This window comes from Mustela nivalis (assembly GCF_964662115.1).
Source record: "Mustela nivalis genome assembly, chromosome: 4".
In the NCBI taxonomy this organism is placed as follows: Eukaryota; Metazoa; Chordata; class Mammalia; order Carnivora; family Mustelidae; genus Mustela; species Mustela nivalis.
This window is the reverse complement of record NC_139023.1, coordinates 107,472,374-107,490,027: the sequence shown is the minus strand read 5'-3', so window position 1 is coordinate 107,490,027 and position 17,654 is coordinate 107,472,374. Positions and strand designations below refer to the sequence as shown.

Genomic DNA, 17,654 nt, shown 5'->3' with positions numbered 1-17,654 from the left:
TGTTACTTTTTCTTCCAACTGTATTGTGGATTTTTCTCTTTCACTTTCATCACTTTTGCTTCATGTACTTTAAAGCTCTGTTGTTAGACATGTATGATTTAGACTGTGATATATCATCTTAGTTGACCTTTTTTTTTTTTTTTAAATCATTATGTAATTTCCCTCTTTGCTGTCAGTAATTCGTTATGGTCACATTTGTCCCTGAGGCTCTGTTCGTTAAAAATAAATCTTTTCCATGTCCAATGGGATAATTTCTGTTGATCCTTTAGTTCACTGACTCTTTCCTCTGTCATCTCCATCATGCTCTTGGATCCACCCAGTTAGTGTTTTATTTTGGCTGCTGTATTTTTCACTTCTGAAATTTATGTGCGGTTTTTCTTTATGTCTATTTTTCATTGCAAAGATTTTCTCTTTTTCCACTGGTATTAAGAATCCCTCATTGGTTTTTGGAGCATTTTAATTTAATAATACCTGCTTCTAGGTCTTTGTCAGTTAATGGCAATGTTCATGTCATTTTGGTATTGGTGTCTGTTGACTCACTTCCCTTGTGAGTTGAAATTTTTACGGTTCTTTATATGTCAAATAATTTTAGATTGTATCCTGGAGATTTTGAATATTGAGATTTTGAGACTTGTTTAAATCCTGTGGAGAATGTTGATATTTTTGTTTTAGCAGGCTCCTGATCTGGGTTACATTCTGGCTGCGAGTTCTAACCTTTCTGACCCAGTGCTTGGTGTGAGACTTGGATGATAGACTTGTGATTAGTTCTGTTCTCACAAGCATCAGTGTATTGTATTATGAACAACTCTATGGGCTCCCTTTCTGGAACTTCTTCACAGTATTTTCTGGTTTCTTGGGAATTCTCTTTGCTTGTTCTCTGGTCAGAAATCTTTGGTTTAGTTACCTGCTTTGCTGCACAGTTTATGACTGTGTTTGTGTCTGGGGCCAAATGGCAGGAAGGCAGAGAGCAGAAAGTGGGGTTTGGTCCACCCTCTATGGACTACAGCTTCACTGATAAGAGAAGGAAAATGCCTCTTCCTCAGAATTTTGGCTCCTACAGGCTTATGGGTGGCTATCTCGGGTGTGAGAGGATAAAGAGAGAGGAGAAGGTGGTATCTGTGCTCTTTGAGCACTGTTAATTCCCTGTTCTGGTCTTTGAGCTGGAATTAGAGCATTTTCTCTGTGAGCACTGTGTGTTTGTGCCAGGTGGTCACTTCTCTGGTGCCGCTGAAGATACTCAGGGTCAGCTGGGATGCTGAACTCATCACCAGCTCAGTGGACCTTCAAATTTTGGTTGTCCCTAATTTGCCTGCTACTGTTTGCTTTTCAGAGTTCTTAAATAACTGTCCCATGCATTCTGTTCAGGTTTTATGGTTGGACTAAATCTTCTGACTTTTGCCTCCTTTGCACTGTGGCTACTGGTGTCACTGATGAATGTTTTATTTTTTATATGTATTTTTAAAAAAGATTTGACTTTTTAAGGGTTGCCATTATGTCTGTGTAGCTTAGAATTCTGCCAGAGATTGGTCCCTGGTTGTACTCAGATGCCATGAGCCAGGAGGCTTGGTTCTCTCTGATGGTATGTGTGGTGGGAGCAGGTTCAGACTTCGGGTTACATCTCCTCTTTAACAGTGCAGCTTCTGTGGGCAGTCATGATGCTAGAAAGATACAGAGCTCACAGTAATGACTAGTTGCTTCATTGGCCATTGGTTTTCATAAGCCGAGACTTTGGGCCAGTATTGACACATGTTAAAGACAGATATTTAAGTGCTTCATTTTTCAAGTTTAAAATTTAAATTGCTTCAAAAATTAACAAAATTGATGATAATTAGAATTGAGCACTGCACAGTTGTTTTCCCTACATAATAGTTGAGGAAACCAGAACTTGAGAGATACTAAGTGTTGTACAGCTAATAAGTGACCAAGCTAGGATACAAGTCTGTCTGACTTCAGAGTCCATGATTTTTAGCCACTAGCCACTTTTGAAAAGGAGTGTTTTAGGAAATCTTGTGGGTTTTGAGTTGTCCCTACTTATAAACCCTTTAGGAATTAATGAAGTATCCTTAGTACTAAGTAGTTAATGTTAAAGTATTTTTTTTGTTTTGTTTTTTAGTATTAAAAAATTAGGTGAATATGCTAAATTTTTGGTAACATTTTTAAATGCTTCTTTAAAGAAATGATGTCTTCCCCCTCCCTTTCTTGTTTAAATTAGTATGTATCCCCTACCCCCCATTTAAATTGGTATGTAAACTTCTGTATTCTCTAAATGAATCAGTTGGGAGAGAGATTTTTTTTAACTTAAGGAAATGTGTGTCAGCTTCTGTGAGCATAAAAAAAGATCCTGGGTGATACAGAAGTGTTTTGTTCACATAACCTATTTAGAAAAGTTTTATAAATAGGTTATATCAGAGTGCCAACTATGTAAAGGCAGATTTTTTTTTTTTTTTAACGTAAGCTCTACACCCACCTTGGGGCTTGAAGTCATGACCCGAGATCAAGAGTTGCATGCTCTGCTGACTGAGCTAGATAGGTACCCACTAAAGGCAGATCTCATTTTGCAGTTTTGATATGCATGAATTTAGTTAGCATAGTTTAGTTAACTGAAACCAGTCTCCCAGCAACATGAAGTAATTAAATGAAGTACATACTTTACAGGGAACTCTTTAGTCCCAGGATCATTGTGTAAGTCACAGGTGGGCACCTTGATCAGTGACCGATCCCTCCTTTCTTTTAGAACCTATCAGTGACTGGCCATTGTGCAACTCTCACTTGTTTCTCTTCCAGACAGCCAAGTCCGTGGTTGTGTTGCTTTGTTTGCCAGTGATGACTTCTGTGATATTTTACAAAAATGGATAATCGAAAGAGGGAATTTGCCAACAAAGATAGAAAGTACAGCAAAGAAATGGTAAATGATCACGCCGGAAGTGAAATCTAAATCCAGAAAGGGGTTTGTAGAAGAAATAGCTGACCACGGGAATGTTGGCATTGCTCACTGTTTTAGAAACTCTAGACGTGCAGCCAGAGCAACTCTGTGGGGCCAACTTGTTGTAATAAATGAGGAAAATGGTTGTGATGAAAAGAATAGCTGTGTTGCAGGGGAAATAATACCAACAAAAACTTTAATGGAACTCTCAGAGCCATTGACCGTACAAATGATAAAATTTGGAAGCTGTTCCAAACCTAGAAAGGAGTAGGACAGTTTGCCAATCATAAAAAAGATGTTCACTCCATTTCATGAGTTATACAATGGGAAGAAAGCAAACATTCAAACTGGTCTTGTTAAGTTTTTAAATAAAGAAAGAAAATGCTCTAATTCTCAGTGGTACGGTGTACTAATAAACAAACATGAGTTTTATTTTCTCCCCCAATACTCTGTATTTATAACTGACAGAGTTTTGGATGTCGTAACAAAAAATTTTAAAGGTCCTGGAACAATTCTAATTTCCCATTGATTATGAAGATTACTTTGTACACTTATGGCTTGCATGGTCGTTTTTATGGTTCTGCACTATTGTGCAAAGTAAGGACTGACTGCCTGTGTTAAAAATTGGTTGTTGGGGCACCTGGGTGGGTTGGTCGGTTAAGTGTCCAGCTCTTGGTTTCGGTTCAGGTCATGATCTTGGGGACCTAGGATGGAGCCCTCCCCCCTTTCTCTGGAAGCCAATTGGATTTTCTCTTATCACACTGTTACAAAATTTCATATTTCATTCCTTGGGCAAGTTGAGTTTTATCTTTTGGGGGTCTTTTCAGTCTGGAAACTCCTGTCTTTCAGTTATGGGAAACTTTGAATTTATTTCTTTGATCTCCCCTCTCCCTTTTCTTTCTGAAACTTTTGTTATTCAGTTATTAAACTTGTTGGTTTTTTTAATATATATATATATATATTTTTTTTTTTTTAAAGATTTAATTAATTAATTTATTTGACAGAGAAAGCAAGAGAGCACAAGCAGGCAGAGTAGCAGAGGGACAGGGAGCCCGATGCGGGGCTCGATCCCAGGACCCTGGGATCATGACTGGCATTTGAAGGCAGATGCCTAATGACTAAGCCACCCAGCCCCCCCCCCTTTTTAATAAGTAATCTTTTCATCCATTGTGGGGCTCGAACTTATAACCCTGAGATCAAGATTCCTATGCTCCACTGACTGAGCCAGCCAGGTGCCCCAGACATCATTGGTTTCAAATCCTTTTTTCAAAAACACCATCTGTTTTCAATTTTTTGTTGTTTTGCTTTACTTTGGGGGAGATTAACTTTGAGATAATCATTTCTACTGTCACAGGTTTTTAAGAACTTGTGGTCTCTTCCATAATTACTGAAAAGATGGAATCCTAGGCTAATGGAGCTGAAGAGTATCTGAAAGTCATCTTTTGATAACCTTGCTCCGTTCAGAAGTCTCTTCTCTATTCTTGACATATTTTCTTTTCATTTTTTGATGGTCTCCTGCCTTTTTTATATCCTGATTTTAATGATAGCAGGAAAAGGGTTAGCCAGGTTGAGGATGCAAACTGTGCTGTGCTTACCTAACAAGTGAAGTACCTTCGGATTTTGGAAAGGAGGGTGTATGTGACAGAGCAAAAAATCTGACCTTGATTTTTCTCAGGGAAGACTGTTTTTGCAGTGCTGCAGTCTTGGCCGTATCAGTACCTAGGAGATGTGTAAGCCACTTCAGCCATACATCGTTCTCATTGACAGACAGTCAGTTGATTTATTCTAAGCTGTTCTACTGAAAATGAATTCAGAATTGTATCCAGCGCACTTAGTATGCAGATGGTTTGCCTAGTATTAAGGGGACACTGGAGTCAAGGCCTGGAACTGAAGAATAGCACTGGTACACTAGGCATGCAGCCCTGGTGGCATTTTGCCTCTGGACCTGGCTGACTCTTAGACTGGAGTTCCAGGACGCACCCTGAATGCCTCTCTCCACTCCTTTCTTCCCCATTCCTGAACTTTTCCTTGTTGACAACCTTACTGCCATGAATATCTCTGCTATCAGGTAGTCTGGATGAAGGAAAAACAAGTGAAACTCCAATCTGTCTCATCACCTTTGCCAGTCTTACCCATAATGATGAGTAGTTTGGAAAGGGGAAGAAGAGTAGGGTTCGAAATGGCTGACTGAAGTTTCTTAATAAGTCATGTGCCTTTGTTGATCCCATTTAAAAATCACTGTGCGTAATTGGGAGTTGACCTCATGAATAAGTACACGTAAGCAGAAAAAGCTTCAAGAAAACTGTAATTAGTCCTTCATCCCCAGTGCCCTAATTGGAGTCATTCTTTAGGTGTATGCCCTGGTGTCTTATTATTTACTGCCTTAGTTTCCTGTGGCTGCTGTAACAAACTGCCACTGATAGGAGTGCCTGAAACAACAGCAATGTATTCTTTCACAGTTGGAGAGGTAGGAAGTCCAAAGTCAGTTTCACTGAACCAAAATCAAGGCGATGGCAGGGCGGTACTCCCTCCAGAGGCTCTACCACATGACTCCAATCTCTACCCTTTTGGACATATTACTTCCTTTTCTGTGTGTGTGAGCCTCTCGCTGCCTCCCTGTTCTAAGGACACTCATGATGATGGCATTTAGGGCCTACCAGGATAATCTCCCTATCACAAGACCCTTAATTGAATCATATATGCAAAAATACCCTTTTTCAAAATAAGGTGACATTTACAGTTTCCAGGAATTACAACCTGGTGTCTTTGGGTGGCCATTATTCAACCTGCTGTAGTTGTTACAGCCACCTTCATCCAGGGCCCCTTTCTCCCACCCCCACCCCATCCCCTGCCTTTTAGTCTTATGAAATAGGTGAGTGATTGATTTGTTTATGTCACTGTTCTTCAAGCTTTTGTTTCTCATAATCTAATGCAATTTCTAACCAATACATCTTCCAAAACTAAAGGTGTGGAGTTTTTTTTTTTTTTTTTTTTAAATGATGAGGAGTCTGGAGGTGTAGATATTTTGAGACTGGAACAGCAATTCCACAAAACCAGGGACCTTGGCTTCTTGGGGTGCACTCTTTACTTTGTGGATAGAAGACTGCTGCTTTACCTCAGCCAGCGTCTCTGGGTTTGAAGCAGGGAAAGGGCAAAGAGAAAAATAGGTGCCTGTTTTCTAAAAAGCTTTCCAGAGGCCTCACCTGACAACTGGGCTCACATGTTGGCCAGACTAGGTCACGAGGCCACTTGTATCATCCAGGAGGCTGGGAACGTTTTTCCCAGGGTCCATTACAATTCTGCTGTTGCAGCGTTCTTTGGTGTCCAGGAGAGGGGAGAAAGCTGTGGAGTAGGCAGCTTGTGGTCAGTTCTGGCAGGTGATGGAAGGTTTATATTTCCATCTATAACCAGAAGAAGGCTTTGTGTATATGATCAGATTAATTTTTGTTCATTCTTTAACAAAAACCAAGAAAACCTGTTCAATGCCAGGCATAGTGATAAGCACTGGGATGTCAGGGGCTCCCATATTTTGATACTTGCTATGTGCTAGAAACTTTGTTAACTACTTTCCCATGAGTTATTTACAGGATCTCTTTTAATCTGCTATATTATCTTCCCTAGACGTATCAGCCCCACTTTATAGGTGGGCAGTTGAGGATCCATGAAAATGGTTAGTAGTTATCATTTCCTAGATTTAAAGATAAAAACTTATTTATTTTTTCAGATTTACTTATTTATTTTGAGAGGGAGCAAAGAGTGTGCACAAGTCGGGGGAGAGGCAGAGGGAGAGGGAGAGAGAGAATCTTAAGCAGGCTCCATGCCCAGTGTGGAGTCTCTGACACAGGGCTCAAAATCCCATGACCCTGAGATCATGACCAGAGCTGAAACGGGGAGTTAGAGGCTCAATTGACTGAGCCACCCAGGTGCTCCCTTAAAGATAAAATTCTAGAGCTTATAATGGTAGAGTTTAATTGCATACATGTTTTCTAGTTCTGAGTTTGGTACTAAATAGATGCTTTGAATTGAATATAAACTCTCCACACGCACCCACACCTACTCATCCATACACAGAAGCAGTGAGAAAGCATGTTCTTAGGTAATCCTGGGTTTGTGTTCTCATTCTGCCTGGTGTGATTCTGTTATGTGACAGACAAGTTATTTAGCTGTTTGTGCTTCAGTTTTGTCATGTGTAAAATGGGGATAATGCTTTCTGCCTTGCAGGATTTTTCTGAGGATGAAATGAGATACAGGTTTATAGTGCACATAGTAAATGGTAACTTATTTATTATGGCTGTCTTCATATTACAGTTTAATACTGATTTTACCTTTCTTTTCTTAGGCTGAATAGATGTAGTACTGAAGAAGTCACTTAATCCTGTTTCAGTTCTTGGGATTTTTCAGTTAATTACAGTACCTCTTATGTTAGAATCATAGATAAGTGTGTGTGTGTGTGTGTGTGTGTGTGTGTGTGTGTGTGTATGTGTTTCAACCAGTTTCCTGTAACTCCAGGGTGGAGAAAAACAGACCTTTTTGCCGGTTGTGAGGGTTTTTGCAGTTTGACGGCAGATAGGGATAACTATTTTCCCTCCTGTATTAGTTTCCTATAGCTGCCATCCCAAATTACCACAAACTTGGTAGCTTAAGACAACACAAACTTATTTTCTCACAGTTCAGTAGGTCAGAAGTCTGCATAGGTCTCAGGGCTAAAGTCAGGTGTTGGCAGGTTGGCAGCCTTTCTGGAGGCTTTGGGAACTGTTACTTACTCATTGTAGTTTCTAGAGGCTAGTGTCTTGGCTCATGGCCCCTTCCTCCATCTTCAATCCCAGCAATGTAACTTCTCTCCAACCTTGCCTCCATCATTCCTTCTTTGATGACTCATGCCTCCCTCTTACTTAAGGTCAGTTTATTAGCAACTTTAATTCTCCTTTACCTTAGTTGTAACCCAACACATTCACAGGTTCCGTGAATTAGGACATGGCGATTCCTGGCGGTGCCGTTATTCTGCCAACCACATCCCCCATCCTTCCCAAAAGATTGAGCTTAGTTTTAACTTCAAAATTGAAAAAAAAATCCTTGAATGTTGTGGATACCTTTTTATACATCAGAAGTCTTGGGGTTTAATGTTGCAATAGGAGGTAATAGGTATGACCTGGATTTTCTTAACCTAACAGCTGGTCTGCTGTGGAGGATACAGGGAGAGAAAAGGGGAAGTCATGAAGATTCTGACACTGGAGGAGCAAACTAACCCCTCAGCCTTTGGATGAACCTTGGGGGAGAGTACCTTTAGCATCACTGGTGTAATGTGGTTTGATTACTATATAGTCCTAGGGGTGCTTTCTGTTTTTTCTTAGCTTTTTAAAAAATCCATTACTTACTTTTTTATATTGCAAAGTCAAAACACTTGTAGGATTTTGTGAATTTTCTTTGTATTGATAATTATTTGTTTGAATAATTTTAAGTCCTTTGAAGGAAATACCATAAAAATGAAAGCATGCTTAAGATCTGTGTCTGGTTGAATTCATTTTTTTTTTTTTTCTAATTTATTACTTGAGTTGATTATTTGAATTCAATTTATTACTTGAGTTCATTTTCCCAAGACAGTACTTCCTACTGGCATCTGAAATAGGTCACAAGAACTTTTTTTCTTAAGTGAAAAGTTGAGTCTTCCTGGTCATTGATCCATTCTGCTCAAAGTACTCACTGAAACTCCACTGTGTGCTAACTACTGTGATTGGCTCTCGGGATGTGGGGGTAATCTTGACATAGTCCCTTCCCTTCCTGAGCTTACAGTGTAGGGCTGTCAGCATGGAGAAAACAAAGAGGAGGGTATAGCTAGCCAGGAATCAAACTACTATAAATAATGGAAAAATCTGCAAAATTTTCCTTTTCCCCCCTCTAGTATAGAGTTGATTAATTGGGTTATGGTTCTTTTCAAATACTTCAAAATAATTTGATGACATAAAATTGAAATATAACTGTGACTGCTATTTATAATATAGGCTAATGTTTCTACTTATTTGAAGTACTGTAAGTTTAGGTTCCTTTTTGAAGTGAATTTTTAAATAGGTATCACCATTTCTTAAGCCTTCCCAAAAACTGGATGTAGTAAAGTCACAGATTTTGACTTGTGCAAAGTGTCTGGTGTCTATTTTTTACATACAGTATTCCTTAAAATGTCTCTGAAGGCCTGACACTAATTTTCATGTTTGCTCTTTCAGGAATGTTTTAAAGGAAGTTGGGCAACTCACAAGTTACTGCATAAGAAAGCAAGTAAGTAAAATCTTATATCTCTGTACTATTTGTCTTAGAAAATGACTTTTATGTAGAAGACTAGAAATATTCCAGTTCTGAAAGTGTATATTTGTATTTTTAAAATTTTTTAAATTTTTTTAAATTTAATTTTTTTTTTCAGTGTTCCAAGATTCATTGTTTATGCACCACACCCAATGCTCCATGCAATTCGTGCTCTCCTTAATACCCACCACCAGGTTCAACCACCCCCCCACGCGCCTCTCCTCCAAAACCCTCAGTTTGTTTCTAAGAGTCCACAGTCTCTCATGGTTCGTCTCCCCCTGATTTCCCCCAGCTCACTTCTCTCCATCTCCAGTGTCTTCCGTATTATTCCTTATGCTCCACAAATAAGAAAAACCATATAATAATTGACTTTCTCTTCTTGACTTATTCACTCACCATAATCTCTTCCAGTTCCGTCCATGTTGATAAAAAAGTTGGGTATTCATCCTTTCTGATGGAGGCGTAATATTCCATTGCATATTTGGACCATATCTTCTTTATTTATTTGTCTGTTGAAGAACGTCTTGGCTCCTCCCACAGTTTGGCGATTGTGGCCATTGCTGCTATGAACATTGGGGTACAGTTGGTCCTTCTTTCTACTACATCTGTATCTTTGGGATAAATACCCAGTAGTGCAATTGCAGGGTCATAGGGTAACTCCTTTTTAATTTTTTGAGGCATCTCCACACTGTTTTCCAAAGTGGTTACACCAACTTGCATTCCCACCAGTAGTGTAAAAGAGTTCCCCTTTTCCCACATCTCCAACATTTGTTGTTTCCTGTCCTATTAATCTTTGCCATTCTGTTTTGATTTGAATCTCCCTGATGACTAATGATGATGAACATTTTTTCATGTGTCTGTTAGCCATTTGTATGTCTTCTTCTTTTTTTTTTTTTTTAAAGATTTTATTTATTTATTAGGCAGAGAGGCAGGCAGAGAGAGAGAGAGAGGGGGAAGCAGGCTCCCCGTTGAGCAGAGAGCCCGATGTGGGGCTCGATCCCATGACCCTGGGATCATGACCTGAGCTGAAAGCAGAGGCCTCATTTGTATGTCTTCTTTGGAGAAGTGTCTGTTCATGTCTTCTGCCCATTTTTATATCAGTTTTTTGAGTGTTGAGTTTGAGTAGTTCTTTATATATCTTGGATATCAGCCCGTTATAGTGTCATTTACAAATAACTTCTCCCATTATGTGGGTTGCCTCTTTGTTTTGTTGACTGTTTCCTTTGCTGTGCAAAGCTTTTTATCTTGAGGAAGTCCCAAAAGTTCATTTTTGCTTTTGTTTCCTTTGTCTCCATGTGTCTTGAAAAAAGTCTTCCAGTTCTGAAAGTGTATATTTGAATTTCTGAAAGTGTAATCCCAAGAGTGAGAATTAGGACAAGTTTTAAAATTTTTTATTCTTTGTGGTTTGTAATCATGGAAATAAAATGTGGCTGAGCAGTCTTTTTGTTAATCTTGTATGTAACACAAAAACATGAGATGGTTGTTAGGATAGATGGATCTTTCTTGAGCAGTACTTGACAATGTCCCAATTTTCTGGCACCCACTTTCCTTTGCTAGAAGTGTTTGAGTGTTGTCGGCAGTGGTACTTGAGCTGTCTGGCTTTTAAATTTAGCCAAATCTCTTGTTTTTGTTTCATTTTCAAAATTTATTACTTTGTTTTTTTGGTGTATTAATACTCTTATTTGCAGCTGAATATTTGCAGCTGAATATTCGATTTTTCTTTTTTAAAGTTACTTTCTGAGACACCACAAAGTGAAACTCTTAGCTATTGCTGTCAGCCACATGGATCTATTACCAATTCACATGACTTTTCCTGCTTTGGCTACTCACTCATCCTGTAAATTCATTTCGTCAGTGGACTGCCTTAAGGGCTTAAGACAATTCGTTGCATTTACCTGAAAATTGACCAGGGCTTTCTGGTCTTAAAACATTGCCATCTTGATGGATGAAGATTTGGCAGACAACTCATGGTTCTTGGTATAAAGTTTCTGTTTCTCGACCTATTGATCTTGTTCTTTTTAATTCATCAAATTATGTATTTTTTTTAAGGAATTTTTGCTGGTTTAATAAACATAGAGAGATTATTTTATATGTATCTATCTTAAAATCTCATTGAGGTCAGTTTAACCACCACTTGAAGGAAAGGGAAATAAAAATGTAAAGACAATCTGTGGTTCTGTAAAGTGAAGTGTACATTGAATGGAAATGCTAGGTTATTGTGGGAGGAAATGTGGTTAGAGATGAGAAAGAAGGATTGTGAATAAATGAGAGTTTAACAAAGCATAAATAACAGGATTCGTTACTTCAGATCAAAGTATAGAGTTTGGTTTAAATGCCATTTAACTTTATTCAGTAATACACTAAGTACTGTATTTCTAATGTGTTAGATATTTTTAGAGCTCTTTGACCAGTTATTAATATTTTATATCCAGGAAGTTAAAAAGTTTAGGGAAGTGAAGGGTTGAGGTGAAATGGTATGTTAGCAAAATAGCTTAGAATGGGTCTCGGGGCACCTGGGTGGCTCAGTGGGTTAAAGCCTCTGCCTTCAGCTCAGGTCATGATCTCAGGGTCTTGGGATCGAGCCCCACATTGGGCTCTCTGCTCAGCAGGGAACCTGCTTCCTCCTCTCTGCCTGCCTCTCTGTCTCCTTGTCATCTCTGTCTGTCAAATAAATAAATAAAATCTTAAAAAAAAAAGAATGGGTCTCTACCCCAGGCGTTTCCTAACAGAAAGTATGCATCTTTCTGTCTTTCTTTCTTTTTAAGATTTTATTTATTTGAGAGAGAGAGAAAGAGAGAACGAGAATGAGTGGGGGAAGGGGCAGAGGGTGAGGGAGAAGCAGGTTCCTTGCTGGCAGGGAATCCTACATGGGGCAGGATCCCAGGATACTGGGATCATGACCTGAACCGAAGATGTATGCTTAACTGACTGAGCCACCCAGGTGCCCCACGTGTGTGTGTTTCTTTAATACTGGAGTCCTACAGGAATTGAAGAGTCATTACAACCTATACTCCAAGAGAATTCAACAGCTAATGTACCCTAAGTAAAAAGATCATAATTATTATGCTTTAGACTGAAACTATTTGCATTTTACTCATTGCTCTAGTGTTTACTATGGTGCCATCTTTTAAATGGTGCCCTCTTGGATCTTTGGGGATGGTTTTCTTAGTGGGTGAGCACTGTCTTGATCCCTTTGGGCTGTGCTGGATAGAGACAGCCCTCAGCTGGCCAGCCCTGTATCTTTCATATCCTATTAAATTGAACCTGACTACATCCACTGGGGAGGACAGTCCTAGAGGAGGAAATGGTGTGGGGAGGGTTGGTATCTAGGGCTAAGAGGAGTATCTGGAAAGGGATCAGTAGAAAAGAATATTGGGCTGGCAAGGAACCAGGCATATTAGAACTAGGCATCTCTTATTCCAAGAAATAATAGTGAGAGAATATATAGCATGCAGTTCATTTTGTGAAGATGTTATACTCAGTCTTTTTCTTTTTAAGATTTTCTTTCTTTATTTGAGAGAAACAGATGTAGCGAGAGAGAGCAGGAGCAGGGAAGAGAAGGAGAAGCAGGCCTCTCGCCTAGCAGGGAGCCCGATGTGGGACTAGATCCTAGACCCTGGGGGCAGGACTCGAGCTGAAGGCAGATGCTTAACTGACTGAGCCACCCAGGCATCCCTCTTTTTCTTAAAACTATAATGTGTACTGATCTGTAATTAAATTCCTGATTTATATTTATATTGGTGCAGGATATTAGTCTGTCATTTGCTTTTAATATTTTTGCCTAGTTTTGGCATGAGAGTAATCCTGGACTCATGAAATGGAAGCTGTTCCCTCCTCTTTTCTTTTCTAGAAGAGATTGTGTAGAATTGGTATTATTTCTTCTGTAAATATTTGGTAGAATTTACCAGTGAAGCCATCTGGACCTGGAGTTGTTTTGATTGCAGGAGCTAATCGGGCCTTAGGAACATTTCAAGTGTGAGTTAAAGAAATGACTCAAGGGCAGAATTTACTTTTCATGTGTCCTAGGGAAGAAGACCCGTTAGATTGCAGAGCCCTTAAAGGCACACAGTGTTGACTGTTGCTGGGCACATACTGCCAACATGTATCTCCTGTCAGAATGCACACAGTAGCATTGGCTTTCAGTCTTACCTGTAAAAGTTGTAAATGATAATACAGTAGGTTTTAGTTATTACTGTTTTTAGTTTATCACTGATAAAATCAGTATGTTTCTTTGTCACCTTTGCCTCCAATAAAAGGTAGGAGGAGCACTTTAGAAGTACCTTTTGAATTGCCAAAAGTATGATATGAAAACTCTATTTAAAAAAAAAAAAAACCCAGGGGCACCCAGGTGGCTTAGTGGGTTAAGCCTCTCTGTCTTTGGCTCAGGTCATGATCCCAGAGTCCTAGGATTGATCCCCACATGAGGCTGTCTGCTCAGCAGGGAGCCTGTTTCCCCCTCTCTCTCTGCCTGCCTCTCTGCCTACTTGTGATCTCTGTCAAATAAATAAATAAAATCTTAAAAACAAACCCCAAACCTTTTTTTTTTTTTTAAAGATTTTATTTATTTATTTGTCAGAGAGAGAGTGAGCGAGCGAGCACAGGCAGACAGAATGGCAGGCAGAGGCAGAGGGAGAAGCAGGCTCCCTGCCAGCAAGGAGCCCGATGTGGGATTCTGATCCCAGGACTCTGGGATCATGACCTGAGCTGAAGGCAGCTGTTTAACCAACTGAGCCACCCAGGCGTCCCCAAACCCCAAACCTTTAATTCTTTTTATTCTACTTCTCTATTGCTCCGAACCTAGTATGCTTGATTTTTGGATTGCAGACAGAAGGTGTTATGTAATCATTCAGAACTGGTTCCACCAAGCTTTGTGAGCATGGATTACGTTAAGCCTTACCTCCAAAGTGCTAAAATTATAAGTTTGTTACAAGGATTAAATAAATCCACATCAAGTGCTTAGCATGTGTATAATGCCTACTAAGTGCTCAACAATTGTTTAATAATTGTCTCTGCAAAAACTGATTCAGGATTTTGAGCAGAAGATCCTGTCCCAGGCAAAGCTGAGATGGGTGCAGTTCTGTATCCACTGACTAGGAGGGGGCCGCCTGTGCAGGACCTTTTCAAGAGTGAAGCCTGCGTGTGCAGTGCTTTGGGTCACACCTTGTGCATACCGGTTACTCTTTGCCGCTACCTGTGGTGTACCTGGCTGGTCTTTTTGCATTGAAATGTTTTTTTTTTTTTTTTTTAAGATTTTATTTATTTATTTGACAGACAGAGATCACAGGTAGAGAGGCAGGCAAAGAGAGAGAGAGAGGAGGAAGCAGGCTCCCTGCTGAGCAGAGAGCCCGATGCGGGGCTCGATCCCAGGACCCTGGGATCATGACCTGAGCCAAAGGCAGAGGCTTTAACCCAATGAGCCACCCAGGCGCCCCCATTGAAATGTTTGAAAGACAGCTACAGAGGTTTATTTACACTGTCCTGTGTTTTTAGTCTTTTGACAAAGACCAGTTAGTAAATAGTTTTGTTCCTAACCCCCAGTACAATTCATGCTTACTAGGTAGACACTGTTAATGTGTCTAGCATTGAGGGTTAGAGCAAACTGATCCTAAAATGTAAACTAACTTACTTTTGAAGTGTCAATTTCCCTAAGTAAATTATACCTGGAGATTAGAAAAGAAATAGCCATCATTCAGTCTTAATTTATTTGGGTAACTTTGAGTTATATTATCTGTTGGAGGTCTGCTTTTTTTTTCTTTTTTTTTTTTAAAGATTTTATTTATTTATTTGAGAGAGACAGAGAGAGAATGCCCACAAGCAGGGGGGAGGGCAGAGGGAGAGACAGGCTCCCTACTGAGCAGGGAGCCCCATGCGGGACTCGATCCCAGGACACTGAGATCATGACCTGAGCTGAAGGCAGACGCTTAATGACTGAGCCACCCAGGCGTCCCTTGGAGGTCTGCTTTTAATTCTCTTTTGAAAATAGACTTTGGAAGGGCCTGAACACAGATCATCTGGAAGCTTTGAAAGATTGCACATCTCTTCTGCTCCTTCCACACTCCCTACAGTATGTCAGACCAAAAAGCCTACATCTTGTTTGCTGTTCTGTTCTAGGTTTCAGGTGAAAATTAATCTTGAAGTTTATATTTCAGACAAAGCACTTGATGTAACTGATAGCTGAAGCAGGCATCCATTTGCCTGCATTTTGAACTGTTTTCTGAAATGTTTGACCCTGGGGGTAATGAATGGAGTCTGTTTTTGTCCTGGGATGTGTAACAGTTTTCCTATTGACGTTCATGTCCTCCGGTGGCTTTCTTGAACTCCAGAGGGGAGAAAGATCTCAAAATCAGGAGCATGACAGAGCTTTTCTTTTCCTTTGCTCTTCTTATTCTTATTTTCTAGTCTTACTCTTTTCCATTCCTTTCCTTTATATATAATGCTATAATTGCATTCCAAAGTAATATAACTACAACTACTTTGCATTTCTGACCTGTAAAAGTTGTAAATCATACAGTAGATTTTAGATTGTCACAATTTTTAGTGATAATTATAAATACTTTGCATTTCCAAAGTAATGTGACTGGACTGGCTGTATTTTTGCAGTCTTATCCATTGTGCTTCAACCACCTTTCAATTCCAGGTTGACCACGGGCTCCGTGGAGAGGGCATTGCCCTGGGAGCCAGCATTGCTACGTGTCTCTGCTCTTGTGGGCCATACTGCCTCAGTTTCTTCCTCTATAAAATGAGGAGTCAGTTAGTGCCGATGGTCTTTTTGTTGTTGTTAACTTGAGTCATCATGCTGTATTTGTCATGCCTAGAACTTACTGATCTTAGCAACTGGAAGTTTATACTTTTGGACCCCTTCACTCATTTCACCATTCTTCTTTAGCCTAACACTGTGTGAGTCTCTCTGTTCTCCCCAATTTTGGATATTTAGATTGTTTAAAGGGGGGAGTTTTATTTTCCTTGCAGACCTCAGAAATTTTTGTTTGAAATCTTTGATTTGTTTTTTAAATTTTTAAAAAATCTGACTTTCAAAAGCTATGATAACTTAACGGTAAACAGGAGAGAAGACCAATGTGCATTGGGAGATGTTCAGGTTGATTTGATATAGGAGGGATTTGAATTGTTGTTATGTAAAAGTCTTAGGTTACTTTTATTTTACTTGGTGGATGAGAGGTACAGTCAGGGTGCTGGCATCAAACAACATTGAGGGTCTCTTCATATGCAAAGAAGTCAGGTGCATTAACATTTTGTATTAATAGCTAACCTGGCAAGAGTGAGTGTGTGTGATTCTTAATTTTTCTACCGAGTTTTCAGTAATTTTCTATTGATTGTTCTCTCCTCTTATCTTTGACTTCCCTACTTTCTTCTATTTCTCCCTTTCTGAAAAAAGGCATATGATGATATGATGACTATAAAATTTTCAAAACATTCTGAAGTACTAGTCTGAAAGCTACTTGTCAAATAAGTGGGAAATTTTTATTTTTTACTTTAAATTTGGTGTGGAACTATTTAGAGTCTGTTCTTTCAGTAGGAGCACAGAATCCATTTGTAACATCTGCTCTCAGTTGGGAAGTTTTGGCTAGGCTTAAGATTTTATATTTTCAAAAAAAATGGGCTTCCTATAAATTGATACTGTGGAGAGAATACATTTAGCATTTTCTTGGAAAAGGAGTTCTCTGAGCTATTCCAGTTTTTGATACTGTGTAAAATCTTGGAATATGTTTAGCTTGGGTCTTTTCTCCCAAGACAGTGAGATCTGGGGAGTCATAGGGTTGTGAACATAGCAAGAAAGCAGAAGCTTTGATGATTTCGGTTAGTGTGGAAGTTTGTGAGATTTTTATGCCTGGGCTCTGTGGCTTGGTTTCCAAACAAGTGATAGTTCAAGTATTCTTGTCCTCAATAGCTTGACAGCTGAAGTATTTCTTTCTCTTTTTTTCTTGTCTGCCTACCTCCTAGAAGATGAAAAGGCCAAGCGAGAAGTGTCTTCCTGGACTGTAGAAGGTGATATTAACACTGATCCATGGGCAGGCTATCGATATACTGGGAAACTCAGACCACATTACCCACTGGTGAGTAAATAAGGTAATAAAAATTTTACATTCTTTTTTTTTTTTTTAAAGGTTTAATTTATTTATTTGAGAGAGAGAGAGAAGGAGAGGATAAGCAGGAGGTGAGCGAGAAGCATACTTCCCACTGAGCAGGGAGCCTGCTGTTGCTATCAGTCTTGATCCCAAGATCCTGAGATCATGAACTGAGCCAAAGTCAGACACTCAACTGACTGAGGTGCCCAAAATTTTACTTTCCTTTTAACAATTTTCAGAATTTTCAGTTTCCTAAAAATGATACATGTGTTTTGTATTACAGTTATTAATCACACAATCAGGATCAAATTTGCATTCTAGCACTTTAGCTTTTATGATGTCGTACTTGGAAT

The 17,654-nt window shown here is 39.4% G+C and overlaps 1 protein-coding gene across 2 annotated transcripts in view; it reads left to right on the top strand.

The window, feature by feature from the left end:
- METAP1 (methionyl aminopeptidase 1) overlaps nucleotides 1-17,654 on the top strand; it is a 65,230-nt gene that overhangs the window by 23,384 nt on the left and 24,192 nt on the right. The window contains exons 2-3 of one of the 2 annotated variants that reach the window (XM_082729083.1): nucleotides 9,142-9,193; nucleotides 17,180-17,289. In XM_082729083.1, the coding sequence (XP_082585209.1) occupies nucleotides 9,142-9,193; nucleotides 17,180-17,289 (162 nt within the window). Of the gene's footprint in view, nucleotides 1-9,141; nucleotides 9,194-17,176; nucleotides 17,290-17,654 lie in introns of both variants that reach the window. The other variant, XM_082729082.1, reaches the window with a different exon arrangement.